Raw genomic sequence first — 17,913 nt, 5'->3', positions numbered from 1 at the left:
GTGGGAAGTGCGATGCTCCAGCCTGAGAGGAGTGCAGACCAGTAAAGATACATTCAGGTGGACATCGGAACAGATATGTAATAATTTGATTTTTACTTTAAGAAGTGTTGGTAGTCTAGGAATTGGCACATATGATTAAACAAAGTAGAAAGCTCTAGGAAAAGAATAGATTTATTTTGATGCAGTGTATACAGTGCTTCAGTAATGGCAATACCACCAATTCAGAGCACACGCGTCAAAAGACCAACTTGTCAACTTTTTGCCATAATTTTAGTACAACCTAATTATTGACTCTACCAACACCAACAATTACAGAAACTCATATATATGCCTAGAGCTGCTTCCCGGCCCATTTTATGATCTAATCTCCATGTAGAAAGGAGCATTGCAACACTACCCCCTGTACACAGCCCTCTGCAGAAGCTGCTCACAGAAGCGCCGATTTCAAAGAGACGCTAAGGACAGTTACACACCCACGCACCCGCACCCACACCCACCCGCACGTTTGCGGAGAGCCGCCCCGGCCGCAGGCGGCTCCGTCGCGGTCGCGGTCGCTGTCGCTGCACGCTGCCGCGCGGGGATCCGCGTGGGCGGCGCTCGCGCGCCCCCTGCTGCCGCCCGGGCGCCGCACGCTGTAGTTCAGCAGCGCTTGGCTTAGCGCGCTGCGTGCCCAGGACAAAGCAGCACAGTGAAGTTTGTTACAGCGACTGAGGGGAGGGAGAGGTGCCGCAGCAAAGCTGGCCCTGGTCATCAGCCACAGCAGCTGCAGGTGTCCCTGCCGGCAGAGGAGACCTGAGCAGGTCGTAAGAAAGTTTACCAGGCCGCTCTCTTCCCTGGTCCTGTGGATTGGCGTAAAAGCTGGGTGCAAACTCAGATCCATGCCCCTGTGCAGGTCCTGCATGGATTTCTGAACAGAAAGCTGCACCCAGGCAGGTCAGCTAAGTCTCGGTATGCTACGCTGTAGTTCAGGGTTTCGTTTGCCCAGCACTGAGTATCAAGCAAGCTGCTGAAAAGAATATCTACAAACCGCTACTTCCTCTGGCTGGGGCAAGTGTTAGGGACCTGGCTGGGCTGCACACTGACAGAGCTAGAAATGCAGATCATATTTCAACTAGAGAAATTCCAAATCCAGTCCAGAATACAACTCCCTCCTCCCCCCACAAAACCAACCCAGCTCACACAAAGGAGCACAGGAGACCAGTACAGTTAAGTCCAGAAAGGGCATCTGGGAGAGGTGGTGGGCAGGCCCTTCTCTTGCACCTACATCATCAATTTATGCTATCATTAGATTTTTCTCTAATACATTCATAACTATTAAAGTATGAAACCAAACATCCCTGAAGTTCTACAGTAGTAACAGTGCTCACAGAAGATGGACACTTGCATGGTTTTCTTCCTGAGCTCTATGACATCCTTTAGCAGTTTGCTAAAAAGAACCAACGTCACTATATTCAGCAGAGGCTCTCAGAGGATTGTTTTCGTTTTGTGATGTCCTTTTCAAAAGGCAAGGATCTAACATAACGAAGGAGCCAGAAGAGTTGTGGATTTCAGGACCACAACCATTACAGAGGTCATTTTTAGGCATGGTATTTTAGAGTGGCAGAATTTTTATTTTTAGATAAGTTAACTCATTTTAAGGCAACTCTAGGCTCATTTTCTGGTGCAGCTCACTACAGAAATGTAAAATTATGACCAGCTAGAGCCAGTGACTACCATAAGTCCTAGGCTTAGTAGTTTTTTTTAATAACTGCAAACCTTTTCTGCAAGAGCTCCGTCATCACAGCATTACATGGCATTATCACAGCTCTGCCTCTTCCACATCATTGCAACATTTAGTCATTCAGCACTTTTTTTTTTTTTTTTTTTTTTTTTAAGCCCAACAACCACCATACTAGATCTAATACCTGTTCTCTCTTCCAGCCTTTATTAGCCACTGAGCTGGCAAAATGCATTTCTTTCCTCTTTCCCCTTCCTAATCTTTGGAGTGGTCACAGCTGTGACAGTTTTGCAGCATTTCCTCTGCTGCTTCAGAGTTGACTATAACACAACAAGTCCATAGACGGCCCTGGGATCTGAGGCAACTTAAAGATGCTGTATCACTTTCAGCTTAGTCACAAGAATGGTAAAGTAGCAAGCCTGTGAGCTGGAACTGTCTTTTTAATACTGAAAACTCAATCTCTGGTAAAGCTGGGGGAGGGTGGGGAGAGAGACGAAGCCATGTAGATGCAGAGAGATGCACGAACTGCATGCGCACATTTGTTTACATTCAAGCCCGAGCACTAAGTGTCTTATCCCATGCATTACAACAGCTGATTGGCAGTACCTAGTCATCCAGTTCAGCAGCTCAGCAGGGAAGAAATAACAACTGTTAACATCCCTGTGAAAGGGATACAAGTCTTACATTTACATTTTTAACTGCTATGATATTCAAGTGAGAGTTCCTTTTCCCTTGTTCTATGATGTTCTTTAGAACCAGTGAACTAGGACAGGGGGCTTTATTAAGTTCAGCTTCAAGTCATAGGTTTGAAGTACACTAACATTTTTCCCCTCATTAGTGTTCGCAGGCAGACGACAAACCGGCCCCCACCAGCTGGGGGAAGACCCAAACCACAGCCAAAACCCAAGCCTCAGGTACCGCAGTGCAGGGCACTGTATGCATATGATGCTCAGGACACAGATGAACTTAGCTTTAATGCCAATGATGTGATTGATATAATCAAAGAAGGTACGTAAACAGGTAACAAAAGCTTTTGCAAATAAGTTACTGATCTTGAAGGTACACTGTCATAATCAGTAAGGATGACTTTCAGCTACCCCAGTCATTTTCCCTTCATTATCCTTGAAAATTCCTGTGATACCTCAAAAAAAACAGGCAGAGCAGAGAAGTCATCACACCTACAGCAATCAAACTTGTGCACTTAAAAGCATACCAGAGAGATCCGCTGAATTATTCCCTACTGTATGACTTTAGATTTTGTTAGAGAGTGCTCCATCACAGGCTCTGGATGAAAATAAGCCTAAACTACAGCTGTAGCACAAGAACCAAGTAATAAATAAAGCCATTCCAACTCCCTGATGTTTCCAAAGCAACCAGATTAGGCCTAGCATTATAGCCAGAAGATTAGCAAACTCAGATTCTCCAAATTATTTATCCTCAGTCCTTCATGAGAAGGCTTCCACTTTGTGTGGAACAGTTTTGCAAGGCTATCTCAAAAAAAAAAAAAAAGATACAAAAACAGCTGTGACACAAGTAGGAAAGATTACAGAACTTCAGTGCTTACTTTTCTTTCTTTGTCATAGATCCTTCTGGTTGGTGGACAGGAAGACTACGAGGGAAACAAGGTCTGTTTCCCAACAATTACGTGACCAAGATATAAAAGATTAAGGATTTGTCAGATGAAAAATGGCATATTACTACCAGTGGTTGAAGGTATTTTCCCTTGCCTTCAGGACACTGTTCCTCTGAGATCTGTCATTCTCAGCAGCATTTTCACCAGTGAAGTTGTGAACAAGCAGGAGGAAAAATCAGTTAGCTTTCCACAGTGCAAACTTTGATCTTTGCCTCAGAAACACACAATGGACATACTGACAAATTATTTATTATATTTAAAACCTGGTTTTAACACCCAGTGAGTGAAGAATGCTTAAACCTACTATCTTCCTGAAACTGAAAGGTGCTTTGCAATCTGGGACCAGGGACTTTGAAAGGGGTGTATTTAATAAGTGCCTTTTAGTTGAATATTAGTAATCTTTTTAATTATCTAATGAAGATAATGTTAAATGGACACTTCCTCTAATGCAGATCATTCTGGGGAACATGTTAAGTATGCTGCTACATGTCAAAAAGATTTAGGATCACTTGGGATACTACCATCTAAAAATCGACTGTGATGGTATATTTAAATAATTCTGTACAGAGGCATAATGGAACTGACTTGTGTTTGCTGATGTATTTAGGGACTCCAACAGGCACTATAAAAAGACAAAACAGAAAATGATGCAGTACTGTATGCTAAACAATGTTGCCTTCTCCAAGATTTATATTAGAATATGGCTGGCCCATGTTGGATTTATGTTTAATGCTCTACCTGTTCTAAGAAGTGTCTTTATGCAGAGCTGTACATTTATAGAAACAGATCATATACTGTATATAGAAACCTGATTATGGTAGAAACATATATGAATGTATAATGTAGTAGTCCACTGTTCTTATGAATAACGTAGTTTTACTAGATTTTTATGCCAGGTACTTACAGATATGCACTCTTCCTTTTAAATGGTAAAAAGTGTTATTGCTCAAGTCTGATTGCCTCCCACACCATTCAAAATGGCTGTTGCTTGCCATACAGATATCAGCATTCATGCTTTGTCTTCTGAACCTCCATGAAATAAAACACAAGAAACAGTTAGCTGAACTGTTCTATTCATTGTACAGTTTGTTTTCAGGAACCTATACCAGCAAATCTCTTCATAATGTAAGTTTGTTGGCTTTTACTGCATAGGTTTCTAAAGAAATCCCCTTCCTCTCCAAACACAGAACTGTTTTCCCTGCACCCAAATGAACTGCTAGGTGCAGTGCATTTTTCTGATTAAGAGCAGATTAAAAAAAGTTGGTATTAAAGAAAAATTGCACAGGATTTAAGGTGTAGGAACCCCCCCCCCCCCCAAAACCACAAAGAAAATTAAAATAAAAACCACACCGCACAAAAAAGAGCTTGAATTCCCTCCCTCACAAGCCATTGCCTAAGCCTAATTTAGGTGCACAAACTCCACGGGCACCAGTAGGAGCTCACTGACTGCAGAAGTTGTTTCTTTGCATCTGGACTGGAAGCTAGAAACTAGGGCCTCAGTCCAGGAGGCAGTTGTATACCCCATTAGCAGTAACAGTGCTTGGCATACTTATACCATAGGAGAAAACAAATCTCTTGCTCAAGGAGATAAAAGCCTGCAACTTCAACATTCTTCCATAGGAAGGCATTAGCTTCCCCCCTGTACATCAACACCTGCACATCTACACAGGGAAAAAACATACTGGGGAAAGGGAAACATTGAATTCAGCACAACTAATGAAATACTCGTTAAGAGTATGGAACTGAACATGCAACACTGAGGTAAGGAATAGGCTTAAATGAAGTATCAAGGCAAAAAAGCTGCATTACTTCTATTCCTTTGAGCATACAGATACCTACATTCATTAGAAACAAAGAAAGGAAAGCAAAATTTTAGAAGCAATATGGAAGAATCTACTTGTGGTGGGTTTGACTGTAGGCACTGAAGAGCTGGATCCAGGTAGTGGAGCAGGGTTTAAGAGCTGACCTGCTTCAAAGTTCTCCTCCCCTTAGTTCCACATCTATGGCCAATGCACATACAATGCATCACATCATACTTAAGAAAATTCCCTTTGTTTAGGCACACGAAGATAAAGAACACATCTTACAGTCACTCAACACAGGGACTTAAAAGGCTAATATGATGCAATATAGACAGCCTACTACTTTCCCTAGCTCCGAGTTGACAGCACATTAAAAAAAGAAGTTTTTGTATGCTCTTATGGGACAAGATGTCGAGACAAACCAGATATTTAGGTATCCTTTAAGATACACCAAGAAAAGATGAACTGTCTGCCTGCTCTTTCTTACCTTAAGAGTGAGAACAAAAAAAATTATCAAGCATAAGCCACTATGAAGCTAGGAGTCAACAGTCAATGAGTTAATCATCCACTTCTGACTGCAAGCTGCATCAGTCATCTACATAATCCAGTGTCCTGCTTGGACATCAGACTGCAGACATGTCTAGGTAGTGCCTTCAAGACTCACAGTTGCGATATTCACTGCAAATATCAGGGTTTTTTTTCAGTGTTTTTTTTTTTTTTTTTTTTTTTTAAAAAGGAGCTTTATTTCTAGGTATAGCATTGTATTACAAAGCAAGTTTAAAAGGTCACTTTCAGAGCAAGCCTGAAATGTCTGTGGTAAGGCTGAAAGGCTATGTAAAAAGAGCAGCATGTTTGCCCTAATAGGCAAATGAGGACAAAGTGCATGGATCATCAGAACTTGTCTGCCTAGAGTTATCATACGAGTGATGAAGCTAGGTCCTTGATTATCCTGCAGTTCAGTTGAGGGATTGTGCTGATCATCAGGAGTTTGCTACTTGCATACTTGTTCTTTACAGCCTGCAGAAGTAGAGGAACAGTGTTATAGAGGATTTAAATATTTAACATGTAAATATAGATAAGTCAGACAGATCAGTTTTGAGTCAACTGTCCTGACTGATTGACTAAAAGTAAGGGTAGAAGTGAACCAGCATGCAGAGTAGCAAGAGCAGGGCACTAATTTTAGAGCATTTTAGACAAACTGATGCAACATGCTCTCACAAGGTCATCAGAGTAACATATGCATTGATAATATAACATATGCATTGATAATATAAAGAACATTTAGTTAAGTATTCACAATATGCAGCAAAGGTGTTTCTAAAACATTAGAAACACAATTTGAGTAGTTATACTTACAGTGTATTTTGTTAAATTCTCATTTACTTTGACAATGTTCTTGGCCATGTGTTTCATAGTTATCCCAAGACTGTCTTCTGAATATCCAGTATAGTACTGCTGCTTCATACCCTGCAATGTAACAATAGAAAACCTAGAGCCTTTTAAAGTAGTCACCTCGGGTAGCTGACACCCCAAACATCATGAGCTAGAGCCTTGTGTTCCAAGGAACTGTACCATCAGTTTAGGACACAGATACAGAAGAGTTTCTAGCATGCAGTGACAACTCTGGACAGACATCAATCAATTTGATGGCTCAGTTCAACCAACTGGAGAAAAAGAGGCCTACAACAGTAAGTTTTATTAAAAATACTTACCCATTTGTTACGTCCCAGAATCTTTTGTGACAAGCATAATGCAGCAGCTGCAATCTCTGAAGGATGATGGTGCACCATGTCATAATCCACCAGAGTCAGCTCCATTAGATACTTTGCTAGTGTATGTTGCTCAGCATCAGCCTATCAGATCAAGAGCTTGTTAATCCACAAAGTTTACTTCACTTTATCAAGTTGATCCAGGGTTGTTTATTCCAGCCATTAACTGACAAATAACTTGGCAAAACAACAGTAGTCAACAAGAGCTTTATTAACATCTAGGGACCGTACTTCCTAACAGGACAGTTACCTCAAGTCAAAATTGAGCCCAAAAGTTAGGACCAGTGTAGTCTAACATCCATTTGGAATGTACACTCCAAGCTGTACAAGAGATGTTAACAGAAAACTCCTGTGCTGGGCATTTCTGTGCCTTGCTTAGGATACAAATGCTTCCTCTACAATACACTGGGGGTATGGGTGTGTAAAATTAGTTAAGTAGTTCCTAAGGAGTCAGCTTACTTCAAGAGCTGCCCAGCAATATGCTGAAGAAACCTTTTACTGGAGAATACCCTACTTACCAAGCAAAAGGCTAGGGTTCTGCTCTACTCATTTGTTTAGTTTACTGTAACAGTGAAATTACTGCAAATAAGACTGAACAGAACCCCAGTAAAGACACATGAACAATTACTGGCAGTTGCAGTGATGTTGACAGTCATGCCACCACGTGGTGGAATTTTATAGTTGAACATTTCCTGACCCCGTATATGAGCAGAAAGCAAAATCAGACCACGTGATGAAAATGCCTAAAGCAATCCTGTCTTTACACAAACAGAAGAGTTCTAGATAATGAGGACAAGTACCCACCTCACCAGCTTTTGATGCTCTTCTTAAGAAGTGAAGTGGAAGAGGACGCCCCAAATCAAAGTTCAACTCTTTGAGAATCACGATTTCCATTTCTCTAACTTCATCACTGGTGTAGGCATTGTCAGTAATGTAAACAAAATCTGCTACATCAGGAGAGAACATCTCTTCGTATTTGGAAGCAAGAAGCAGTGCTGTTACACCCACCAACTGAAGCCTCTTGCGGGGTACCGGATGACTCTGCAATACAGAAGTTTACAAATGAAGTTATCAAACTCTAAATGACTAGGTTCTGATTTAGTAGTTTATAATGACAGTGTGATAGAGTTCATTCTTAGAACACACACAAAATTTTCCACTGAGTCAGAAGGGTCCCTATAATGACAGGCTCAAAGAGGACAGCAGCCTCAAAGTTATGTTAAAAAGCTCTTACACAATCACGCAGTAGAATCTTCAGGTATGAAGAAAGACTAAATCCTGAATTCTTTTAAAGACCATTCTCACTGAGTAACTCTCCTAACCCAAACACGTATTGAAAAACTTCTTAAAAGACACTTACTTGTAAGAAGCGATCCATAACTGCAACACACATATACAGCGTCTCCTGCAAAAGCTGAAATCTTGAGTGAACCTGGACGAGCCAGTCAACTAAAATTGCACGCATACGCCCATTGATCGCCTTCCCATCAAGGTAACGGGGGCGCACCGATTGCTGTAGCTGTAGAGAGAATTGTGTGAGCAATAAGATGAATGCCATACTGCAGAAGCACAGAATCAGTATGTAGGTATTCATACCTCAAGCTGTCTCAGATAAAGATAGATATCTTTTACATAGTCACTACAAAGCTGGGGGTTCTCCCAGTCCTCAGCATCAATGTCTTCTACACTGTTGAGCAACACATCAGAGAAGGCTTGGCACAAATCCTCTTCTTGCATAGACACATCCATGGGAACTGGAGAGAGAACCTAAGGAACAGGTTACAGCACTTACTTACCTACTGATTAGGCAACAACGTTCTTTCCACCATCCCCATTTTCTTAGTTACTAATGTAACTTCTTCCCAATAAAAATATTTGAGAGGTCGCTAGTATGCTAGCTGGGCAAGCTTTCACCAAGATGCCATACAGACAGAATCAGTAGACCTTTTGGCAATTGCCAGCTAAAGGAGAAACTTTCAAGTTTCAGTCAATATTTCAATAGCTGATTCTGCCACTTCAGTATTAGCCTTTAAGCAGAACATGCATTAAACAAAGACCTCAGTACAGAGGCTTTGCTTTGTCAACAGGGAAATGGGATACTTCTACAAAGTAACTTGGTGCTTTAGCTTCAGTTTTCAGTCTGAGATTAAGACTCAGAACAGTATCCTTACTTCCTACCTTTGGAACACTTGTTTCTTTGGATACTTGATTCACAACAGCTGGAGGTTTAGGTAGTGCAATTGTATTTGTCATCTTACTAGGTCCTTTTGCAGGCTTTATAGATGGTTTGAAACGTTCTGTTTTCTGTAACAAAAACAATGACTATCAATATGAATCTAATAATTCACCTTTTCCCTACAAGTAAGATTCAAATGTTGCTTTACCTTAGCTATATAAGTTCCTCGTGTTGAAACTTTGTTTCCTATTTCTTCCAAAGCAGCCCTTTTGCCAGTCACTTGTGTTTTAGCTTTATAATTAAGTTCATTCACAGCATTCTCAACCCCTCTAGGGATCTAGAAGAATAAAATCACAGCTTAGAAGTCAGAGGCCAACCTTATTTCATTTTCAGATGATTAACTCCACTGAGGTACCCCACAGATGCTATCCATTACTCAGCCAAGTTCTGATTCCTACACATTCACATGCATTTAGAGAAGGAACAAGAAAAGTCTTGACCGCATCGGTTATGCAAAGTACTATGAAACTGTACTGCAAGATTAGAGTGCTAAGCACCAAATCTCATTTCCTGCTCACAGCTTTTTAAGTCCACATTAGAGAGCCTACCTGTAACATAGCTATTTATCGTATTTACCCACTTTATAGCGGTATTTCCATGAAGGTGACATTTTTTTTTTCTTATTACTTATCACATACAGGAAGAGTTGTCTTACATACGGAAAGGTAAGCATCCCTCATATTGCGTGGTAAAGAAACCGCCGGGTTTCAGAGTTTCTCTCTGCGGGGGTTCAGTTTAAACCATCGCAGAGTCGCTCTAGACGAAGGTGCTCGTTTTCCCCTTTCCGCGCTCTCCGGTGAAACAGCCTGCGCTTCCTCCCCTCCTCCCACACACCTTCCCCTCGCTTCGAGGGGGGGCGGGCGCAGGGAGAGCAGACGACGGCCAGGCCGGGGGGAGCCGAGGTCAGCGCCGCGGCCAAGCTGAGGGGCCACGGGGGGCGCGCAGATCCCCGCCGCCCGGCCGGAGGGTGCTGGTCTGGTCTCACGGCGCCCTTCAGCCCCCTCCTTCCCCGCCGCCCCCCTCACGGCACGGCCGCAGGCCCCCACAGACCCCCCCGGCGGCGCAGCGCCGCCCAGAGCACTCACGGCGGCGCGGCGCGGCAACGCCATGGGTGCGCAGGGAAGGCGGCTCGAGCCCGCGGCCGCTTCAGTTCCACTCAGCCGCGAGCGCTGACTGCCGCTTCGCGCCGCCCGCCTGCCCGCTTACCGCCCCGCCCGCGCTCCTATTGGGCAGCTTCGTACGATGCACGCGCCTGATTGGTCCACCTCCTCAGGCCCGCCCCAAACAGGAAATGGCTCCACCACTTCCGTACCGGCCAGCCTGTTAAAGGGGAGCGGGAGGGAGGCGCCGCAAGGCCCCATGGGAGCTGCGGCGCAGCCCCGCCCCCCGTGGCCGTGACCCGGCCTGGGGCGAGCGGGGAGTCCGGGCTCGGCCGCGCTCAGCGCCGAGGGGCCCCGCGCAGCGCTCCGCGGGGGGCTGTGCTGAGATGCAGAAGTAAACAGCGCGGAAGTCCCTTCGTGGGCGGTCATTTTTTTATTTTTAACGTTAAAAGCTGTGCCGCGGAGCCCGGAGCCCCCCGAGGGTTTCGCGGTAAGCTAAGCAGGTGGCTGCGCAGCCGCGCGGTGTTGCAGCCGGAGCCCCCGCACCCGCGCGGAGCAGCACGGGCAGCGCTGCTTGAGCGGCGGCCGGGGCCTGCGCCGCGCCGCGGTACTGCTGGCTGCAGTGCTAGAGGAAGCGTTAAATCCCCCCCTTCCTTTAACACCTGCAGCAGCACCAGGCTTCCGCACAGCAATAGAGCACGTTTTAAGCTGGTGCACGGCAGCACCTAGATACCAAGGAACAGAAGTGGTGTGGCTTTACTTACAGTAGGAAGTGGTCTGCTTTTAAACTAGGTGAAGAGTAGACACAAAAACACACCAATACCTTTAGATTGCTAAACTGCTTCTGCCAGTTCTCTACCTTGCCTTCCCCTAACACCCCAAGTTTCTGTTAATTTTAGGTCTTTGGCATCGTGGATCCCTTCTGAAATACACTCTTTAAATATTTGCATTTCTTGTTTACGAAGGATGGTCTCAATTTTCCATGAACGGGCATTTTGTAACAATCCAGAAGAAGCCTCAGAAGCTTCAGTACTAGATTTTGACAGTTTGGACATGCTGAAGACTTGCTCAACAATACAGGCACAAATGCATTTGTATTGCAAAGATCAAAATTACTCTTTTTAGGATGCAAATTTTCAGTTTTCCTAAATCTGTTGAACAGTCAGAGTTTATAAAAAGTTTAAAGTCAAACTGAGTCCTAATCCTGAGATGCCATAAGTTCTTGATACTAGAGTAGTTGCCTAAAGTGACAGAAAAGTGTAATTCTGCACAATTATTTTGCAGTCTCCCAAAACTGGCTTTGTATCTCACATATGCACAAGTTAGTATTTCAATAGCCTTCATAAAAGCAGTTTTCCTGAATCCCTGATAAGCAGTTAAATGACATACCAAATAGCAACAGATTTAGCTGTAGCTAAATACTGATCCTTTACTGAGTGTATTTTTCCTTAGACAGTATCTGTAAGAATACAGGTATGTGAAAGAATTTTTTTCAGACGAAGACTTATAAAAGCAAAAAGACAAAAAGGAAAAAATTGCATAAGAACCAGGTTTTGAATGATACCAGTCTAACATTTTATTTATTGCATACAAAAGGATTTCTTTTGACAATGGAATTTTATATGAAAAGTAATTTGATGCATACTGTTGAGAATCTTATCTTCAAAGTCAAAGATGCTGCAGAAAACTTAAGGCAATGCATCTAAGCATGTAAAGCACAGTAAGTGGTGGAAATTTTCAAGATCAAAAGCCTATTCATTTTCCTTCCCTTAAATTATGGTCAAGTCGCAACTTTCTGAAATAGAAGTAGGCTGCAGCTTTAATAGCCCCTGCAATAGCATATAAGACCAGAACACTGATTCCTGGCAAATACCTAAGTGTTCAACATCACATTACAATGCATACATTTAAAAGCAAGACAATATCAGTAGCAGTTATTAAACAATTCAATTCATGGGCCACTAAAATGCCTCTAGTACCAGGCACCCAAAGCAGGTGCATAAAAGAATTCCTAAAAAATATCCCCAAAACCTGTGCTTCTTTGTCCTGTAAGGAAGCCAAAATGGATTCCATCACATACCCAGGGTCTCAATTATTTTTATAGGCCCTGTTTCCCCCCCGCCCCCCCCCCCCCCACCATGTCTCACAAGTACCTTCTTGGAAACTTTAAGAGAAGTGAATATCATCAGACTTCAAGCACCACTGGTCAACTAACTTCCCTCCTTTTCAGTAGTCACTGAAGAGTGGGAAGTGTCTGTTGTTCAGTCCTTCCAGTTATTTTTATTCATTTTTACCAATACAGATTTAATTTCATACCCACTTTCAGTTTCCTGCAGCCACCATGTTCAACAAGCTTTAGCATAAAACCATGTCAGGTTTTGAAGCAGTCAGATCACATTTGGCCTCTCTCCCATATCCCCCATCTTACAAACACAAAGTGTTTTTTAAGTTCAGTTTTAGCAATGCAGTTAAGCTTGAAAACGTCCACTCATCCCACATGCTGGAATAAAAATTTCTCCCCATTTAATGTCTCAGTGCCAGAGGTGGTAAGTCTGTTGCCAGCAATAGCCACTGCATTGGAAAATGCTACTCCTAACAGATTAAAAAAATAAAAAGGGAAGCAGCTTTAACCAGACAAAAAACAGGCATCAAATTAGATAAGGTCATATTTATAAATGGATCATTTTTTTAGTGTAAACATAACATTTCATTTTCTAGGTTTACTGTAAACTGTTTTACATTTATCTGATTATGAAAGACAAAGACAAGAGAAACTGAAGGTATTTATTACTCAATCCACTTACAAAGCAGGTGGCTTAATGCAAGCTTATTGACATGTTCATATATGATCCCCTAGGAACATCTTTTCCAAAGTGACAGTAATACTGTCTCAATGTTTTTGCAGTTTTCAGCATCTGTTGAGCACATTTAAATAAACTATACTCTATTATGTGTGAAAGAATGTTGATAAGCAACTTGAGTCCTGATGTGGATTAAAACTTCCTCCAAAGGCAAAATGTTAGTACATTATAACTTAATTCTATACACTATATTATGCAGCAAATCTTAACTATAGAAAATATTTCAATCAGTGATGGACTGTTGGTAATTTATAAAGAGGGAATCTATGATCAAGGCAAAACTAGGTAACCACATAATTTGTGTCTCAGTTTCTACAGAAATTTACAGGCTTTCCATTTACTAATAAAAAATAAAACAAGAGACAGGTGAATTTAGCTAATTTTATTAACTTTAAAACTAATAAAAATCCCAAGACAAGCCTGGGATCTTTAGAAGTTCTATGAATGCATGTATATCTGCCCCTTCCCCCCCGCCCGAAAACAACCACAAAAAAAAAAAAAAAAAAAAAACCCTGCAGCTCTAAGTCCTGATTGAATGGTTTTATAAAAACAACAAAAGTGTGCAGATACTTCAACTTCAGTTAGCAGAAGACCAAACAAAGATTCTAAGTTCTTCCATTTGCCTAAGAATTCTTTCAATCTGCAAGTATCTACAATCCAGCTAACTGAAATCAACATTTAGTGTTCATTAGAGCTGTTTCACAGCAGCAAATATTAAGTTAGGGATTCAAATTTCTAGACATAGGAAGAAAATGATAAATACAATCTGAACAGCAGTCTAAATGTTTAATATTGACATTCAAATATATCTGCATTGTGCTGAAAGTTTAAAACAAACACAAATCTGATCAGACAAAACTCTGGTGATGAGTATGCTATATGTATCAGTCACACTGAATATAGTTCATATTCTGTTCCCAGTATTAAGGATGGTATTTGACTCAGAACTGATATTGTTAATATACAGCAGCCATTTTTTCCTAATTAAGGAATGTCTCAATACATAATATTATCCTTTTCTAGATGATCTTTATACATTAAACTAAAATACATGATTGATTAAATTAAGGAATCCGAGGTTAGTAATGAGTGAAATCATATTTTCAAAGCTCGATACTATGTAAAACAAACCAAAAAAAGAGACCACACAATTCTACTTACTAAAGCAGCTAGTCTTGCCTGCAAGTTTGGGATCACAAAGCCCATAATATGTGCAAACAAATGCAATACAAGGAACCATGCAAAAATACAGTAATGAATTAAAAGAAAAAATGTAAAACCTAAACAAAAAAGAGGTTTTATAAATACATTGAAACTCAACTGTCTACATAAACTGTAGGTCTAGCATTAGTTGTACCATATAGCAGAGCCAGCACTCTAGGTTCAATGCTTCCAAATCTGCGCAGGTAAGTCATGCCATCTTTGGTTGACTGCAGTACCAGGAAGGATGAAAGGGAGTGAGAGGGAGGACAAGAGTTCTGGAAAACGGTGTCAACTTTCACTAGGCAGTTGAGCCTCAATGTCCACTCTGCAAATGGGGCACTTCTTGTTAGTGATCAACCACTGATCTACACATACTTGGTGGAAAAGGTGCATACATGGAAGGCGCCTGTCATTAGAACAGAAAAACATTTGTGTTAATAAAACATATGCATATCAACATACCCATTGGAAAAATGGTAATGTGGATTTTGCCACTGAGGTGTCTACTCTTCTTGCATATGCATGTTCCCCTGTTCCCCCAAGCTTCACTAACCTTTTCAAGTGTTGAACTTGCTTCTCTTTAGTGCAAAGAAGAAATGGATATAGGCAATGAAGTGAAGCATCAAGTAAGTTAGAAACAACTGTCCCATACAATGCTGCCCAATTCTACTCTTACCCTGATTTAAAATCTGTTACAATTGAAATAGTAGTTTACCTTCCAGAAAGGCTAAATCTGACGCACTAGAATACACTCAATAATTCCTTGCGCAAGATGCCACGTCACACAGTGCTGTAGGATTTAGATGAAGAACATGAGTAGCATGTTCTCTAACATATCTTGAAAGGGCATCAGTTTGGGCTTGTGTCATGAGATAGACAGTCAACTTATGAAAGATCATAAAGAGAATCTACATTCCCCCAAAGACAACACATACTGAACAATAAGTATTTTTAATTAAAAACATCTTCAAGCATAGTTGGAAGATTATGAAACTGGTGTAATAACGGCTCCTAAAGAGCTCCTCCAATACCATCAATATTTGTTTCATTTATTGGTTACAGTGACAGATGTTTAACTGCAGCTGTTAACCTATGAAGTGCTGCAGAGTAGTGTACCATAATGAAGTATGGTCTCAAAGCCAGAGCATTTGCATTATATTCTGATATTCAATGGTACTACTTACCTGACATCTTCACCTTCCTCTAATATAGACAAACAGATGGTACACTTTTCCTCTGTGTCTTCTTCTGTTCCTTCCTCCCCATCTTGTTTGCAGTGCAGTTTCCTCTGTGAGAACCAATCAGTTGTTACCTTATTAGTAGAGATGACATTATTGACAAACTGAGTAAAATCTGTTTTTAATACATATTCAACATACACTACTTTGAAAACATTTGATAAATGATTTCACATTTTGAGTAGTACTTATTCAAATGCATTTGAACCAAACTGAACCAAGAACTAGCACCTGGAGCAAAAACACAGGTAATTTCAGACCTACTTAACTCTTGTTGAGTTACAAAACAGCCTACTGGACTATGACTATATAGTAGTTTTGTAGTCTTACAATTAGTTCTTTTATTTACTGTCTAAGTGTAAATATCTTCATTTCATTCATGAAGAGGCCAAAAAATATGCCTATTCAAACATAATATCTTAAATCACAATTTATCAGATAATGAAAGAACACTTTTGTGGATGGAGTCATGTATTATGGTATAATAAACTGCAAATGGAAGACCACTTGAACTGCCAAAATTTTGTTCCAGGTACAAAACTTAAGTCTTCAAAATGTGATCACACTAAAGGAAAAAAATGGTATATACACCAAGTGTGTGTCATGAATAATTTATTACAACCCTTAACTTAAAAAAAACCCAAATTACTTTATTTGATGAGTTAAATTGCTGACAGGTTTCAATGTTAACTATTATCAATAATTATTTCATTACTCTTCATTTTAGTGGTAAGGAGAGGGAGGAAAAAAAAAAAAAAGAGTCAAGGCCATTCAGAACGGCTGGACAAGTTATTAAACAATGCAGCTGAAGATAGCAGCTGACCACCACTACTGGGATGGGGGAAGAAAAAATCCAAAGTCACATTTCCTCTCTAACCCCAAAGAGGCCTTCAAGAGAGGATTATGTTTCCATCATTAAGTACTTAACCTTCCTGAATACTGATAAAGCGACCTTGAAAGCTTCACTTCTCCCATTCCCCCCACATCTGCATTCATCTCACTCTTACCCCCCCATCATCAAAGAAACCAAATAAAGTTTTCAATGTAAAAAACAGAGCTCAGAAGCACAGTAAATTTATCAGCTGATAACTGAAAGGAACATTATACTGACTCATCTGGAAAACAGGTACAGGAGAAAATGAAAGACTAGGAAGAAGGTCAGTATTGCTCAGCTCTAGAGATCTTGCTCTCCATATCGGGTTTAAGATGCTAAGAAAAAAAACACAGGACTAAGCAAAACAGCATGTATGAATCTGGCTATCAAGCTCCATGTCAAAGCTTTTTTTTTTTTTTTTTTTTTTTTTAATTTTAAACTTCTTAGCCAAGTAAGCTTAAAAGCCATAGCTGGTTTTCCCATTATCTGTAGAAATGAAGATTTTCCCATTTCTTGTTTTAAATTTCTAAAAAACAAGATTGCTCTTCATCACTTATCTTCATGTGAGGTCTGTATGTGCAAATATAAGTAGTAAAAGCTATGTTTTGACCAGGTATTAAGAACAACTTCGTTCAAATTATAGTAGCTCTTCATTAACACATGGACCAAACAATTTTCATTTTTAGAAGTGATGTTTTAAGTTTTGCTTAGAATCCTTTAAATTGCAACATACAGAAAACATGACTTTAAAGCTGACATTTCTGCAGATTTAAGCTACAAATAGGTGTTATTACATCTTCAAAGAAGATATTACACACAGCCTACAGTTTGAGAAATCCTCACCTTTTTGTATTTATGTGGATATGTGCATCTTTCTATAGTTCCCTGTGTTGCTCCACGATTAACGTTGCCTAATCGTTCTTCCAAGTGAATCAGCTCCTAAAAATTACCAAGGAACAAACAATGTAAGAACTGACACTTCAATTATCCTGAATAAATATTTATTTTATTCTAACCCTTTCACAGAACGACAGTCACCTGTCAATCCCCAAATTGCTCAAGTACAGGCAAGGGGTAGTACAAAAAGAGGGTATGTTGTGCAGGAAAAGTGATGGGTTTCCATAAACAAACACAACACTGCCCAACATTTTAAGACACAGGAAACATTATTTTACTACTAAAAAATTAGAAACTGTTTGTCAGCTAGGAATAGTTATCAGTATGTTCACACATACTTGTGTGTCTAGTGATGACAATGCAATTAAAATCCACTAGTAAAATATTTGCTTTCTAGTAGTCATCATGGCTTAGAAGAAAAAAGTGGCTTAAGTGGAAGTACAGTGACTGCTTTCTTATTCTCCAGCAGTAAGTTGATTCGAACCATGAGATGTCACTGAAGATGTTTTCAGTGGACTAGGTCATTAACTCTCTGCATCTGATGTTTTTTTAAAAAATAAACAACAAAAAAAGTAGTTCCTGC

At 40.6% G+C, this 17,913-nt stretch overlaps 3 protein-coding genes across 14 annotated transcripts in view; 1 reads left to right on the top strand and 2 right to left on the bottom strand.

Annotated features, from left to right (window-relative positions):
* MYO1E (myosin IE) overlaps nt 1-4,415 on the top strand; it is a 100,203-nt gene extending 95,788 nt beyond the window's left edge. For all 3 annotated transcript variants that reach the window (XM_064517454.1, XM_064517455.1, XM_026113345.2), the window contains 2 exons: nt 2,556-2,725; nt 3,301-4,415. In XM_064517454.1, coding sequence (XP_064373524.1) covers nt 2,556-2,725; nt 3,301-3,377 — 247 coding nt within the window. In that variant the 3' untranslated portion in view covers nt 3,378-4,415. The remainder of the gene's footprint in view (nt 1-2,555; nt 2,726-3,300) is intronic.
* On the bottom strand, nt 2,673-10,382 carry CCNB2 (cyclin B2). Its single transcript, XM_026113348.2, has 9 exons — nt 10,243-10,382; nt 9,306-9,434; nt 9,100-9,225; nt 8,518-8,688; nt 8,282-8,440; nt 7,726-7,962; nt 6,865-7,005; nt 6,509-6,619; nt 2,673-6,169 (listed from the first exon to the last, which is right to left on the bottom strand). The coding sequence occupies exons 1-9, from the start codon at nt 10,264-10,266 to the stop codon at nt 6,068-6,070; spliced, it is 1,200 nt and encodes a 399-aa protein (XP_025969133.1). The 5' UTR covers nt 10,267-10,382; the 3' UTR covers nt 2,673-6,067.
* A 1,426-nt stretch (nt 10,383-11,808) lies between these two features.
* Nucleotides 11,809-17,913, bottom strand: part of RNF111 (ring finger protein 111) — a 58,376-nt gene continuing 52,271 nt past the window's right edge. For 7 of the 10 annotated variants that reach the window (XM_026113400.2, XM_064517453.1, XM_026113399.2 and 4 more), the window contains 3 exons: nt 17,277-17,372; nt 15,506-15,633; nt 11,809-14,727 (listed from right to left, as the gene is read on the bottom strand). In XM_026113400.2, coding sequence (XP_025969185.2) covers nt 14,610-14,727; nt 15,506-15,633; nt 17,277-17,372 — 342 coding nt within the window. In that variant the 3' untranslated portion in view covers nt 11,809-14,609. The remainder of the gene's footprint in view (nt 14,728-15,505; nt 15,634-17,276; nt 17,373-17,913) is intronic. The other 3 variants (XM_064517448.1, XM_064517452.1, XM_064517449.1) reach the window with 1 other exon arrangement.

Source organism: Dromaius novaehollandiae, chromosome 10 (genome assembly GCF_036370855.1).
Source record: "Dromaius novaehollandiae isolate bDroNov1 chromosome 10, bDroNov1.hap1, whole genome shotgun sequence".
Classification (NCBI taxonomy): Eukaryota; Metazoa; Chordata; class Aves; order Casuariiformes; family Dromaiidae; genus Dromaius; species Dromaius novaehollandiae.
Note: the sequence above shows the minus strand (reverse complement) of the source record. Positions and strands in the feature narration are given on the sequence as shown.